The following is a 14,204-nucleotide window of genomic DNA, read 5'->3' on the forward strand; positions in this document are numbered from 1 at the left end:
TGTATACGTACACACGAGGGCCTCTTCTTCGTCCTGATTGGCCGCTTGTATGGCTTCTTGTATCTGGTCCAGCCATAGCACTGCTGACTCATCGCCTGAATTCTGCAGCCCGAGACAAAACAAGAAAAGCAATTATCTGACTGCCGATAGGACAAGCGCAATAACCAAACTGTTCTGCCCCATCCTGCCAGCTTGAAGATAAACTGAAATGAATTAAAAGAAAACAATACCAACAAAGCTAATAAAAAAAACATTTAAATGATTATACAGAGTGAAAACAGCACTGAGAATCAGTGAAAGAATATTCTCAAGAGATTATCAACAACGGTGCTAATTCAGTTTTACAAATAATTAAATCGGGGCAACAAAGAAAGAAAATGTGATGGCTCTAGTAGGGTAGGGACCACTATGGAAATAAGCCTTAGGGCTTTATTGTGTCATCCCTGACTATTTTTATTTATATAACGTATGGCACAGGTTGCCGTTTCATATTTTTATATCAAGAATGGTCAAATAAAATCAATCAATTAATCAATCAATCGACCCATAAGCCCCTTTCACGCATGCAGTCTTTCTCTGGAATATTCCCAAAGATATCCTGCATAAGGTGTGAATGGAAACATGGATCGATATCCCATGAAAAGACTGGGTAACATCTCCAGATCACCAGTATGACTGTGCTGTAGAGGAGAGCAGTAATATTGCCGGGAGAGGTCAAGCCTTTACGTCCGTCTGATGCAAGACTCTCTCAAAGTGGAGCAACCAGCGAACCAGCCACAAGACTCTTGCCCAGGACGTATTTGAATCTTCTAGAAGTTTATCTTAATGCGCAAATTACTTTCACTAACAATATTTAGTACTGCATTAATCTCCATCTGCATGCCGTGTTTGAAAGGGAGCAAGACTGTAAAATGTCCCGACACGTAGCTGCACGTTGTGAACGGGATGAGTCACCGGCGGTGCCTGAGCGGTTATCCAAGGATCATCCCGTTAACTATGTGTGAAAGGGGCTCAACAAAAACACCCAACAAAATGAGACTTGAGGTTAATCAGACCTCTGTCCAAAAGGTGAGGCCCGCGGGGACAAGGAGAAGACATAAACACTTCCTTCCGTTCAGAGCACAGTTTTGAGGGTAAAAAAAGAAGCGTCTGATGAGACTCCAGCAACCACGGTTGTTTATGAAGCCTCCGTGGAAGGCTGGCCTCACAGGCTAATTTTAGAAAGCGCCAGAAGGGGAAATGGGGTGTGTCCCCTCGCAAAGAGGCCTCCAGGAAGGACACAAAAAACACATTGAAAAAAAATGACTAAAAAACTATTTTACCCCGCATTAATAAACTATATAATTATTAATGTATAATTCCATTGTTGAAAGTAATCATTTTAAATTTGTAAAAAAAAAAACATTGACATGAGAAAAATCACAAATGATCCATAACCACACCCCAACTAGTCACAAATAACCCTGTTATGCAATATCTAACTCAATTAGCTGACAGCTGTCCATAATCGGTTACAGGCCAGGCTCACCCACTCCCCCCTGAGTCAGTCGACCATGAATGACGCAGGGAGGAATTCAGTTATCAAGCCCGGACAGGAAACCAGTCCAATGTAGTGTATGCTCGCTCTCCCTCGCTCTCTCTCTCTCTCTCTCTCTCTGTCTCTCAGTAACTGTCTCTCTCTCTCTTTCACATTATAGCGGAAAGCCCGGGCCTCAGAAAGCACCACAGACAGACAGAGAGAGGATGGAGGTACTGTAGCGCAACGGCAGGAAAATGGGAAACAAAGATAAAGTTCAGTTGGAGGACTCCCAGCGTCGTTGAGTGAGCTCAACGAGAGTGAGAGGAGTGAGCGGGTGAGAGCGAGCGACATGGCCAGGACCCAGCTCGTGGGACTCCTGCTCTGCCTGATGGCATGGAGGACCCTCCAGGACAACGGTAAGTCACGCCTTTGATCACAGGTCTAATGCGACCTGTGTCACCTAACGCTACCTCGTTCCGTTTTAACTTTACACTCTATGATCTGTGGACAGCGGAGCCTCAGGTCATGAGCACTTTTGAGTTAGTTAAGTTAGTTAAAACTTAGTCAAACTTTAAGTTAGTTCAACTTAAAAAGTTTTGTTTGTAGCTGTTGGCAACTTCCGGCATATCTATGCTTACCAGGGTAGCAGGTTGCTTTTCTTTGCCCCATGAGACTAAGAATGATTGATGATTTAACACCAATAACAGATATATATATATATATATATAATAAAGTTGGTACCCAAAATGAACAAGCCAAATTTATATATGTATTGGATCACAAAGCAAGTGATGAATGACAGTTTGATATAAGGGATATATCAAGGGTTGATTATTTTGTTGATTATTTTGTTTTTATTAAGATGAACTACTGTTACTTGGTTACCATTAATAAGCCTATTATTTTTAACGGGTCGTTTATTTACTTTGTTTAATTGTTCAATGATTTTAGAAATGGTTTCAGTGCAAGTGCTTATAAAACAAGGCAATTGAAAAAAATATATAATAATAACTATAAAAAAAAATAATAATAATAATAATAATAATAAATTAATTAATTAATAAAATTAATAATTAATAAATAAATAAATATTATATATATATATATATAAAAATAAAAATAAAAAATATATATATATATATAAAATACATAATAAATCAAATATACAATTTAAAGGAGGAATTTCTTGGATATATTTTTCTCTTATTTGCTTATCTCTCCACGAACAGGAAACAACACTGATCAGCCAAAAGCAAACGCCACCGGCGGTTTGAACCCAAAGTCCTTCAGCGGGAAGATCAGCAAGCCCAACCGCACGTCGCTCCTCCTCCCCGACGGCTCCGTCTCCCACACCATCCCGCCGCCGGAGCTGGACGTGGGGCCCCGGGACGCCGCCGCCGCCTACACCCGGGGCGCCCTGAGCGCCTGGGTCATCCCCCTGTGCTACGGCCTGGCCATGGCGGTGGGCCTCCCCTCCAACGTCTACATCCTGGCCTTCCTGCGGGTCAAGGCGCGCACCTTCTCCCCGGCGCTCCTCTACCTGAGCCTGGCGCTCTCCGACACGCTGCTGCTGGCGTCGCTGGCGCTGCGCGTCCACTACCACCTCAACGGCAACAGCTGGGTGTTCGGCGAGGCCGCGTGCCGCCTGGTCACCGCCCTGTTCTACGGCAACATCTACTGCTCGGCGCACACCATCGCCTGCGTCGGCCTGAAGCGCTACCTGGCCGTGGTGCGGCCCTTCCTGTACCGACGGCTGCCGCGCCGCGGGCTGACGCTGGCCGCCTGCCTGAGCGTGTGGCTGCTGTTCGCCGCCGCCGTGGTGCCCGAGCTGCGCGTGCAGCAGAGCTACGCGGTGCCGCGGCTGGGCGTGGTCTCCTGCCACGACGTGCTGCCCCTGGGCGAGGGCTCCCACGCCTGGCTGGTGCCGTACCGGCTGGCGCTGGTGTGCGTGGGCTTCGTCGTGCCCTTCGCGGTGTGCGTGTGCACGCACGCCGCCGTCATCTACCACCTGGGGCGCTCGCGCCGCGACTGGGCGCCGTTCATCCGCGTGAGCAGCCTGGTGCTGCTCATCTTCGCGGCGTGCTTCCTGCCCAGCGGCGTGCTGCACGCCGCCCACTACGCCCGCCTGCTGTCGGGCGGCGGCGACGGGCTGTACGGCTACTACAGGCTGGCCGTGTGCCTGTGCTGCTTCCACAGCTGCCTGGACCCCTTCCTGTGCGTGCTCATGTCCCGGACGGCCGCCTCCAAGCTGCAGTTCATCGCCGGGCCGGTGGCGCTGCGGAGGCCCGCCGTCAGGATGTGAACGCGGCCGTAGCCGGTTTGTTTGGCAACAGCTGGGTGGATGTCCCCACGGGATGTGCGCATGTGCGCATGCGTGCGTGTGCGTGTGCGTGCGTGCGTGTGTGTGTGAACAAAAGTCTTGGCAAAATAGCAGCTCGTTCAGCCCACTGTTTACGCACAGCAAGGGGTACCGACACAACAACAGACTGGTGGGAGTGAAAACAAGAACATTATGTTCTTCTCAGGTTTTGGATTCACTGTGGCTTTCTTTTGTTTTCCCTTTATTGTCCAAGGAACCAGAGAACATTTGCACTTAAGCTATTTCCGAGGTATTTTTAGGGTCTATATTTGATGTAGTATCGGGTAAAAATAGGCCTAACTACTGAGATTGTGATTGTGATTATACGTAAAAAGCCGCAAATAAATACCACATCTGAGAAACTTCTGACTCTCCCACCAAACGTTCCACTGGTACCCACATCTTTCAATGACTATTACCATTTGCAACCCCAAACAATCGTCTGGGCTGTATATTACCCATCCCTCAGAGAAAAGGTCAGTCCGGGCATTTCATTCTCTACTTCTCCATGACTTTAGGATTCTCCAGCGTTTAGAGGTGTCATCACATGTGTATGACAGAGCCAGACCCGGGGGCTTTGACCCCCAAAGCGATCAGCACCATACCTGGCAGAGGAGCTTCTTGGAGTCCTGCAGGACGTCGTGGTAGTGTCTGGCCGTGGGGAGGTTCACTCCGGTCAGCTTGGCCGTGGGGAGGAGCAAGGCCACCAGGGTCAGCTCGTAATCCCCCGAGTTCAGCGCCTCGTTGATCTCTGCGATGGCGATGATGCCTGGGAGGAGGAAGGGGCGGGGGGGGACGTACGTTCAACGCCTCGGGGGGGGAAAACACGCAAACAATACGCCAAGACAGCCCCGAGGGTTGCGGGCTGAGCTACGCAGCGCGGCGATGGGAGATGAAGGTAGGGTGGTGGCGGACGCTTACGTTCGTGCTCTTCGTGGACCTGGACGTTGACCGTGTCGACGCACTTCTGGACGTCGTTCCACGTGAGGAACTCCTTGCCCTCGCCCAGGGCCTCGGCGCGCAGGCTGATCAGAGTGTCCGCGTATCTGTGAGTCAGTCGCAGGTGTCACGCGAGAAAAGTGTTATGCTAAAAACACTCATCCTAAATGTGAAAATTAATTTGTCAAGCCAAAAATGTAAATAAATGTTGTTGTCCAAATAATTAAAGTGATGTTCTTGATTTTTGATTTTCTATTCGTCTTTTGCGGGGGGGAGGGGGGCTCTGGAGTCACAGAGATACACAGGACACGTAGACAGTGCGGGACGGGAGCACCAGACTCAGGTGTTCCCGAGCGGGGAGACAGAAGCCCTTCGGGGGGGGGGGGGGTCTACCTGTTGAGGTTGTCCTGGTCGATGTTGCTGAAGCCCAGCGGGGAGTCTGTGAGCTGCTCCGTGACCGCCTGCGGGTCTTTGGTGTCCAGGACCTCGTTCAGCACCGCCACCGCAGAGAGCATCTCCACGGCAACGCTCAGCTCCTCGTGGCTCAGGCCAGACTGAATGCGCACGCACGCACACGCACACACACACACACACACACAAATGTGAACACTACGTACGCATATTTCCCCACGTTTACTTACATGTACAAAAATGTCCCAATATTTGGCACATTGAAGGACCCTCTGTTCCGTTCCGAAGCGTCCCCTAGAGACGTGGTGGCTGTGGTGGTGGCGCTCTCGTCTCACCCGCGCCCCCTGCAGCTGGAGGCTGAAGAGCTCGGCCTGGTACAGGTTGGCCGCCGTCTGGTAGACGATGGGCAGCTGGGCCTCGGGCTTCAGCAGCTCGTCCACCGTCCGCTCCGCGTCGCCCAGACGGATGGACACGTTGATGGCCGCGACGGCCTCCAGCTCTGCGGGGAGGGAACGTTTCTCGATGATCGACGATATATATTTTTGTGGGGTTTGTTATTTTTGATCGACCACCAAACACCAAATAACTGTACCGACTTAAGAGTGTTCGCTACTGTTTAGTCATGTTGCAGGGCCACTTTACAAAGCCGTTCACCGTGACTTCAGATAGGAGCAGGCAGCAAGGGGTACCTACCAGGTTGTGCTGTGTGTGGACACTGGGGTTCAAACCCAGAACCTTCTCCCTGGTTCTGAGTCGAACCCCAGAACCACCAAGAGCTAGTCAACCCCCCCCCCCCCCCCCACCCCCATCCCTAACTAGGTGATCCTGCTCCCCCAAAAGACAACTTAAGACTAGTTACAGTTAACTGTTGAACTATTACCACACACACACACACACACACACACACACACACACACACACACACACACACACACACACACACACACACACACACACACACACACACACACACACACACACACACACACACACACACACACAGATACACTTACTGCGTTTCTCTGCCTCAGCAAAGTCGTTGCAGGAGCTGACCACTCTCTGGATCTCCTCTCTCTCCAGCAGCATGACCTGCCCTCCCTCCTGCAGACGAAGCAATGCCTCAATTGATCAGAGATCATCCGTATATTCACTAATACCCGTTCATGTAGTGCCCGGTATCTCCCTTGTAAAGCAACACACTATGTACGTATGTATGGGTGACGATTCTTGCATTGATTCCATACGTATCCTCTCCTGCTAGGGCCCTGTCTCCCCATACCTTGGCTTTGTGCTGGCTGTAGTTGCTGAAGTGCTCCATGTACCAGTGGGAGTTGGCATCTTGGACACCCAGCAGGGCCAGGGCCGGCAGCCGGAGTCCGGCCAGCAGGGAGGCCTCGTCCTGGGCCGACACCGCCTGGTTCACGTCCCTCACCGCGGCCTGGACTGGAGGGTCGAGGGACAAACACATTGCTCTAGGAATTCGCTCCACTGGTTCGGTCACTACTAAATCATTTGCGGTTTCTATCTACAGGTGTTTTACAATTTTATTGAGAAAATGTGTAGCAAATGATTTGTTGAGTTGAACAAAAATAAAAAGATGTATAGAATATATTCACTCAAGTACTTTTCTTTTATTAAGAATTTGGCATGTATAATTAAAATAATAACAGGGGGTCTAACACAAGATGCATGGGCTTCACAGTAGGGTGTTTTGTGGAGTTTAGATTGAGGTCATGTACACAATGTTCCATCTCTCACCGTTGACAAGGTCAGTGCAGCCCTGGATCTCCTGCTGTGTCAACAGCTCCTCATAAACATCTCTCTCTACCGTGGAGACAGAGGAGCGCTGTGGAGAGGGCAACACGCACAACACTTAACACCTGGAAGCAGGCTTCATTCGAGGCTATTCATCAACGAGGCATCACTCGTGTGCATGTTTCAATGCATTCTGAAACGCATCGAATTTGACCAAAACCCAAACTGCAAATCTATTTGACCAAATCCCATTTGTTTAGGTTCAGGGCATTACGAATACGAGACGAGGGCCTGGTACAGTATGGGAAAGGAGAACGAGAGGAGGGACTGTGGATTGTGTGCAGCGAGAGGCGTGTGGGAGGGGGGGGAATGTTTGGTAAAGCTAAGCTGACACTGCAGCCTGTGGAATGTGCTGGCAAGCCCAGAGGAGAGGCTCAGCAGAGGCCTGCTCTGTCAGAGCTCGGCTCGGGCTCATCAATAGACTCCGACTGAACCCGTTCTATCAAAATCGGAATCAGACGTCCAACATAACGGGTGGGAAAAAAAGCGTTCCAAGATAAGATTCCCATGACGTTATGGAATCATCCCAGGAGACGACAGCTGATCCTTGACAGGGAGTGCAGTGGAGTGGCCACGGGGGGGGGGGGGGGGAGGAGTGCAGTGGCGTGCCCACAGAGGGGGGTGTGGGGGGTGTGGGGGGGGTGTGAGTGCAGCCTACCCGGCCCGAGGACTGCTGCTCCTTGTGGGCCTTGGCGCGGCTGAGCGTGTCCTGGTAGTCCTGGGCCAGCGGCTCCTGGGGGTTCTTCAGCATGGCGTTGGGGTTCATCAGCGCCGCCAGCGTGCCCGAAGCCTGCCCCTTGTCCACCGCCTCGTTGATGGCGATCACGGCGGCGTGCACTGTGGCCGTGGCGGGGAGGGGAGGGAGGGAGGGAGGGAGGGAGGGCGTTAAGAGGGGCCGGGTGGTCCGATGCAAAGGGTGATAGATTTAAGGGTGATAGATTTAAGGTGATGGATTTAAATACACTAACTATAATGACCTTCTGATTTGTATGAGCCTGTATCCGTCTGCGGTCTGACAAAGTAACGTGGTAATAATGTAACGTATGCGACATTGTTCATTATAAGTCATTCCCCACAACATCAAACAATGTGGGGAGCCATTAAAGCGAATAAAAAAAGCGCTCGTATCACATGCGTCTCATCACAACATCCATCCAATCCAATCCAATGACGCGACTTACGAGCAGCCTCGTCCACTGAGAGCTCGTTGGCCAGGAGGCCTCCTATCTTGCTGAAGACCGGCATCTGGATGCCGTACTTGTCCAGCTCGCTCCTCATGTGGCTGATCTCTTCCTCTGAGGGACGCGGGGAGGAACACAGAGCGCCACCAGGCACACGGGGGGGGTCAGTACTAAATGTGTGCTTTAACGATATTTCATATACATGTATAGGTTAACTAACTACTATTAGGAGAGCATGCAGATGAGACCCTTTGTGTGTTGGACAGAAGTTTATGAATGTGTTTTAATCTGAATTACCCGTAAAGGGCACTTTCCCCAGTAGGTCCTGTATCTGTGGTGCAATGCCCAGTTTATACAGGTACAAACTGAAACACAAAAGACAAAAACATTAAAACATCTTCAACAACGTCGAAGTCAAATCTCAACACCCCCAGCGTTATCCCCACTATAATCAGAAGGGGGCAGTGTCCGCTCTGGTGTGGAAATGCACCGGTTTGGCTGGAGCTCCATCTCAATAGACTCCCACTACAAACAAGGAGAGCAACTGGAAACTTCATAAAACTTTCATCAGGAATGTGATAAACAGCCGTGCATTATAGATGTCCAGGCAGCTCTGACAGCACCGCTACTCTGCATGGGGAGTGTTCACGAGCCTGGCTAATACACTATTTGGCCCCCAGACTTGTGTGAGCATTACTAAATAAACACAGTCTCTCCATGGGGAGCCATAGGATTAAAGCATATTAAAGTATATTTCTGTGTAGACAAACTTCTGAACTCATGTTTGATGAATGTGTTTATGTGTTTATTTAGGCCCCGAACAGCTGACTGAGGAGAGAGTGTTTTAATGGGGGAAGCATGATGAAAGTGCACGCTCTGTATTTCATCAGCTGATTTGCCCCAAGGAAAATAACAATCCAACTTGGAGGAAGACAAGTGGGCAGTGTGCTATGGATATGAAAGGAAGGGGCCAGAACGTTCAGTTTATTACGCCGTTATAAAACACAGAGTGTGACTACTGCAAAAAAACCTATCTGGCCTCCTCGACTGGTGGCCTTGCATTTCCAATAGTCCAATAAATACACACAGCAAACAGAACCCAGCCCCCTCATGCTCGGTTCACGTTGAACATTGGCTGTGTGTGTGTGTCCCATGGCCTCTGATCTCCAGGGCTCAGTGCGAGGCTTCCTTCTTGCTTCACTGTATATGAATGTCTTGTCTTCACCCTCAGCCTGCATGTTTGTGTTCAGAGGTGTGGATCCGTCCCTCCCTCCGTCCGTCCGTCCGTCCGTCCGTCCGTCCGTCCGTCCGTCCGTCCCTCCCTCCCTCCCTCCCTCCCTCCGCCATGGGAGTCAGATCGGGCTTTCAGGAAGGAAGAGCGCGTGTGCAGACGGGTGGGGGTGAGGAAGCAGGTCCTCTAGGGAGGTGACCGAAAACGGCACAACAGAGAGAAACCATGCAGGGCGCGGGGCGGGGCGGGGGGGGGGGGGGGGGGGAACATAATCGCGGCGTTAGATCTCGCCGCGTCGGGCTGGCGGAGATGAAATGATGGAAACATCAACAGGTCCTGGTGGAGTACGAGACCCCCTACTTGAAAGAGGCTAGGAGGTAAATGCCACAGAGGGCTGCTCAGTAACAAGAGTCAATATGAGGCGTCGACTGGTTAAGGTGAGGCCAGAAGGTACCAGGGTGTGCAGAATGTTTACTGGATGCACACATCCTGAAATTCAGATTTACAGAAGTGTGTAAGAGTGTGTAAGAGTGTGCGAGTGTGTGTGCAAGTGTGTGTGTGTATGCACTTTGCTTTGCTTTATGAAAAATCATCTTTTCAGATTGTGACCTTCGAACGGCTCCAGAATGCCTAAAACACACACTTCCTGTTTCATGTCAAATCAGCACATTTTCGGTTCCTGACGTTGCGTTACAAGAGAATCTCAACGAGTGTCTTTACCTGCAAAGCTTAACTCTTTTAAACGGCGGATTATCCTGGTTACAGGCATTTTCCCAGTGAGGGATTAGCATTCCCATTACCGTGTTACAAAACCAGGTCAGGGCTATCCACCGGAAGGCAGGACAGTCGTAGAAGTGACAGGCACGCTAGCTTAAGTACTACCGTGACGTTTGACAAGATCGAGATGCGATGGGGCAACAGTTCCTGACTGAATAATGTGTTCACTTGCAACATTATGATTCAATGGAAAAATTAAAGACATCGTCATCTGGCCAAATAGTGTCTTAAACAAGCCATGAGCTGCATATCAGACCATTCAGTGCATTTATTCATCATCATTATCCTATGTTATTATTAGCTGTTGTTTTAGACGTCAAGGTATCCCTTTAAAACTTGTAGATCGCACTGACTGTCATACAGCCTTCTTCCACACACACACAATTATAACTTAACAGGTGTGGCCCCTTGAGGAAAGATCAGGGTGAACCATCCTGCTTTTATTCAAACAGATCAGAACCACGCGGCTTATCCGGCTCTCGAGCCAAGCGAAGGGAAACAAGACGAGAAAAGTATCCTCAAGACTCCTTGTTCTTCTTCTTCGCCGTCCCGAGAGAGGACTTATCTCGTGACTCCTGTATCTCCGTATCTCCGGCGCGTCGCTCTCTCTCCTCCCTTACCTCAGTGCGTGTATGCAGAAGACCACCTTTGGCATGTTCTTGCGGTCGTACACGTCGGTCGTCTCTGGATAGAATATCTGAAAGCAGAGACCCAGAGGCAGCGAGGCGTTAATCGGCCGTCCTTTATTAAAAGAAGCCTGACACTCTTTGTCTGCCGCGGGCCGAACGAGGACAGCCTCGGCCATCAAAACACGGTCAGAGAGAGAGAGCGAGAGCAAGAGAGAGAGAGAGAGAGAGAGAGAGAGAGAGAGAGACTGCATGCGGACAATGCATTAGAGCCGACAATTATAGCATTAGATCTATGTTATGCACACTTGTTGTTTTACTGTGACCGCCGAATCACGCGGAATGGACCAGTTTGTGTGGAAACGTGATCGCAGTCCTTGAACTTAAAACTCTTACACAAAATGATTTTGAAACGTACCCGCCTCAACACAACTCCTTCCAGTAACCCTCCGGAGGGAAAGGGGCTTTTGTTATCGCTCATAAAAGATGGATTGGTGTTAATGCTGCTCTTGTAGGACTGCACGCCCTCGTCTCGATTACATCGTCAACATTTACCATTTGTTTTGGCCAAATAACAGCACCAATAACATGTGTGTGAGTGTGTGTACATGCGTGTGCATGCCTGCATGCACACGCATACACATGACATAGGAAAATACCCAAATTCTAGACCACTTGTTCTCAGGTTTGGGCATAACCACTTCATGTGTAATAATAAAAAAAGGTATTTTTTGAATGGCTAACGTGAGGTCTGGTTAAAGTCTATGGAACAAAGGCATTGTTTGAAGTCGTACAGACACAGATTAAGAACCAAAAAAGGGCCATTGATGACATGGGAAAGGAACGCCGCCGGGAACGCCGCGTGTGCCGCTCCCTGACCCCAGGAGGAAGGCCGGCTCACCTTGGGCAGCCCGATGGACTCCATGGCCCGGAGCCACTGCACGGTGTTGTCGGTGTGTCTGAAATGTAGCCCGGTGTTCTGAGATAAGGAACGATAAAACAAAGACGTCATTGATATCAGCCTTCAGACACAGAACATGAGTTCAACAACATTCAGGAGTCGGAACAACATCTGCATGTTGACATCGGGTCTCGGCATATCGAGCATATTTCCCTGACAACCACAGGAAACATCCCGATCAGATTTGATCATGCATCCCAAAACCCTCTTTATTTGCCATCAGGAAAGGTCTCATTTCACATGAAAGGATTGTGACGGCATGACTACGGCAATGCTTTACTGGCTTGGCTCCCAGCATGCACTGCTTGACCTCTGCATAGGAATCAGACTGCAGCAGCAGCAGCCTGCACGTCCCGTCTCTCTACCTCGTCACACCCCTGGCTCCCTGTGGCAGGTCACACCCAGTTCAAATCCTTGAAGTTGGCCTTCTGGGCTAGTCTCCGGATCAACCCCACCCTCCCGTCTCCCTTCTGCCCCCACCCCTCCACACTAATGAACAGCGTCTGCTAGGGCTGGACGATTAATCGAATTTTGATCGCGATTTCGATTTTAGCGTGAAACAATCACCAAACTAATATAATCGAGTTTAAACTATATATATATATTTTTTATTTCTTTCTTTATAGAAATTGCTGAACAGCTGGATACATATCTGGACATTATTTTCTATTTGACCATTTTGTGTATTTTTTTAAGGGGAAATTTCAAAGTAATAATGTGGTGGTGGGGGGCAATAATAATCGAGATTTCAATATTGACCAAAATAATCGTGATTATGATTTGCAGCCCTAGCGTCTGCCACTCATTCAACTGTGTGGCACCTATCCTCAGTCCTCAGACTCCTTTCATGTGTGATAACTCCACTGTGGAGCGGGCGACCTAGCACACAACGAGAGCCACAGCATCGCTCTCTCCCCATCCTCAAATAAACGTCTGAAGAACCCCCCCTACCTTCAAAAACATCTTTATACCTGTGGGTACAGGACCTGCACTACCCCCCCCCCCCCCCCCCCACATCCTCAAATAAACTTCTGAAGACCCCCTCCCTATCTTCAAAAAACATCAGAAGAACTTATAAGATCAGCAGAATCCCTCCCGATCCTCAAAAGGCACCTGAAGGCCCAACTCTCCTGAGAACATCTGAAGTGAACCGACTCTGCTCACAGTTGTTGACGTTTTGCTGGTGCAGAACGTGGAATCTGTGTGGTTGCGACACCACTGATGAGGAAAACGCAGGCTTTGATTGTTTTTCTCCGCCTCACTTGCTTCGACTCCGAGTGCCCGCCAATGCAGGTTGCGTGTCCTAGTTTTTCCCACAGCCGTGGCTTTCCCCAATACGAGGTTGTTAACAGGAAGTAAGGACACAGAGGATCTAAATTCAGAAGCTTCCCGTTTGGCAAGTCTATTGAGGAATTCCCAGGAAACGCCAACCGAGGGGGTTAACCGGCATGTCAGCAGAGGTCTTTAACCTCACCAGGGGTTATCTATATTAGACACTGGACTATGGCCAGGGGGGAGACAGAGGTCACATGGAACGGCACAGAACAAAAGAAACAACAGTACGACACCTTGTATCGGGTCTGGTCTCTGTCGTAGATCTTCTTCTGGGACACCAATTTGGGGGCGAAAAAGGTTGCGAGTTTGCCGAGGAAGACGCCGTTCCTCAGCCCCTCCTCCAGCTCGGTGGTGGGGGGCAGGTCCTCCTCCAGGCAGGCCTCCATCCACCTGAGAGCGAGGCAGAGGGACAGGAGAGAAGGTCCCAGTAAGAGGGTGATCTCACTGGGGCTTATCGTTGGGACAGCGGCAGTGTAGACACAATCTAACGAATCAACGACACCTTGGACAGGGGTACAAGGTTCAAGTAGTTTCAAGTGGTTATTAGAAGCTTGAGGGCAACATTAAAGATCAGGGGAAAGGATCAGGGAACGAATCAAGGTCAACCAATATGAAAGCAGATGTTCATATTTCCCAGGGCTCCAGGCGCTTTTGCATTTGATCGTTCACGTTGACTTTTGCCTGCCTACGTCGCCATGGAAATGATGGGGACACAAACAAACAGAGCTCTAATCTTGTCCTCACCTTGCTAGCTGAGATCTAAGAGCACGCAGCGCGAGCTAGCTAGCCTACGACGCACACACCGCCACGTACCCAGTGGGAGTCAATATTGGTTTTTCCTGCGCCTGACGTAGCGCTTGCTTCAAAAGGGAGAAAGCCAACAGATCAGAATCAGAATGCCTGTACAAATATACAAAGTGAAGTATAGAGGGAGGAATAGGATTATTTTGTCATGCCTTTGACCATAGCATGCAAGCATATTAGGAGAGCGGCGACATGCACTTTATGGATGAGTCGTTTGTGTTAATAATGTACTGCTCCATCTGCTTT

General features: G+C 49.7%; 2 protein-coding genes across 2 annotated transcripts in view; one reads left to right on the forward strand and one right to left on the reverse strand.

The window, feature by feature from the left end:
- The window catches only part of iqgap2 (IQ motif containing GTPase activating protein 2), a 39,344-nt gene that overhangs the window by 16,979 nt on the left and 8,161 nt on the right, over positions 1-14,204 (reverse strand). Inside the window, exons 3-16 of the mRNA XM_084468025.1 lie at positions 13,388-13,544; positions 11,760-11,837; positions 10,853-10,929; positions 8,522-8,589; positions 8,225-8,338; positions 7,702-7,880; positions 6,987-7,074; positions 6,508-6,671; positions 6,242-6,329; positions 5,564-5,727; positions 5,211-5,371; positions 4,800-4,924; positions 4,484-4,647; positions 12-102 (exon numbers count right to left, since the gene is read on the reverse strand). Of these exons, the coding sequence (XP_084324151.1) occupies positions 12-102; positions 4,484-4,647; positions 4,800-4,924; positions 5,211-5,371; positions 5,564-5,727; positions 6,242-6,329; positions 6,508-6,671; positions 6,987-7,074; positions 7,702-7,880; positions 8,225-8,338; positions 8,522-8,589; positions 10,853-10,929; positions 11,760-11,837; positions 13,388-13,544 (1,718 nt within the window). The remainder of the gene's footprint in view (positions 1-11; positions 103-4,483; positions 4,648-4,799; positions 4,925-5,210; positions 5,372-5,563; positions 5,728-6,241; positions 6,330-6,507; positions 6,672-6,986; positions 7,075-7,701; positions 7,881-8,224; positions 8,339-8,521; positions 8,590-10,852; positions 10,930-11,759; positions 11,838-13,387; positions 13,545-14,204) is intronic.
- On the forward strand, positions 1,609-4,468 carry f2rl2 (coagulation factor II (thrombin) receptor-like 2). Its single transcript, XM_084468026.1, has 2 exons — positions 1,609-1,935; positions 2,749-4,468. The coding sequence occupies exons 1-2, from the start codon at positions 1,869-1,871 to the stop codon at positions 3,819-3,821; spliced, it is 1,140 nt and encodes a 379-aa protein (XP_084324152.1). The 5' UTR covers positions 1,609-1,868; the 3' UTR covers positions 3,822-4,468.

The sequence above is a fragment of the Micromesistius poutassou genome, assembly GCF_964030765.1.
Source record: "Micromesistius poutassou genome assembly, chromosome: 5".
NCBI lineage: Eukaryota > Metazoa > Chordata > Actinopteri > Gadiformes > Gadidae > Micromesistius > Micromesistius poutassou.

What these genes read in the sequence shown, in the direction of transcription:
- f2rl2 (XM_084468026.1), top strand. Translation starts at nt 1,869, where the DNA reads ATGGCCAGGACCCAGCTCGTGGGACTCCTGCTCTGCCTGATGGCATGG. An exon ending in GAGGACCCTCCAGGACAACG is followed by an intron (nt 1,936 to 2,748) that starts GTAAGTCACGCC and finishes CTCCACGAACAG; the next exon opens with GAAACAACACTGATCAGCCA.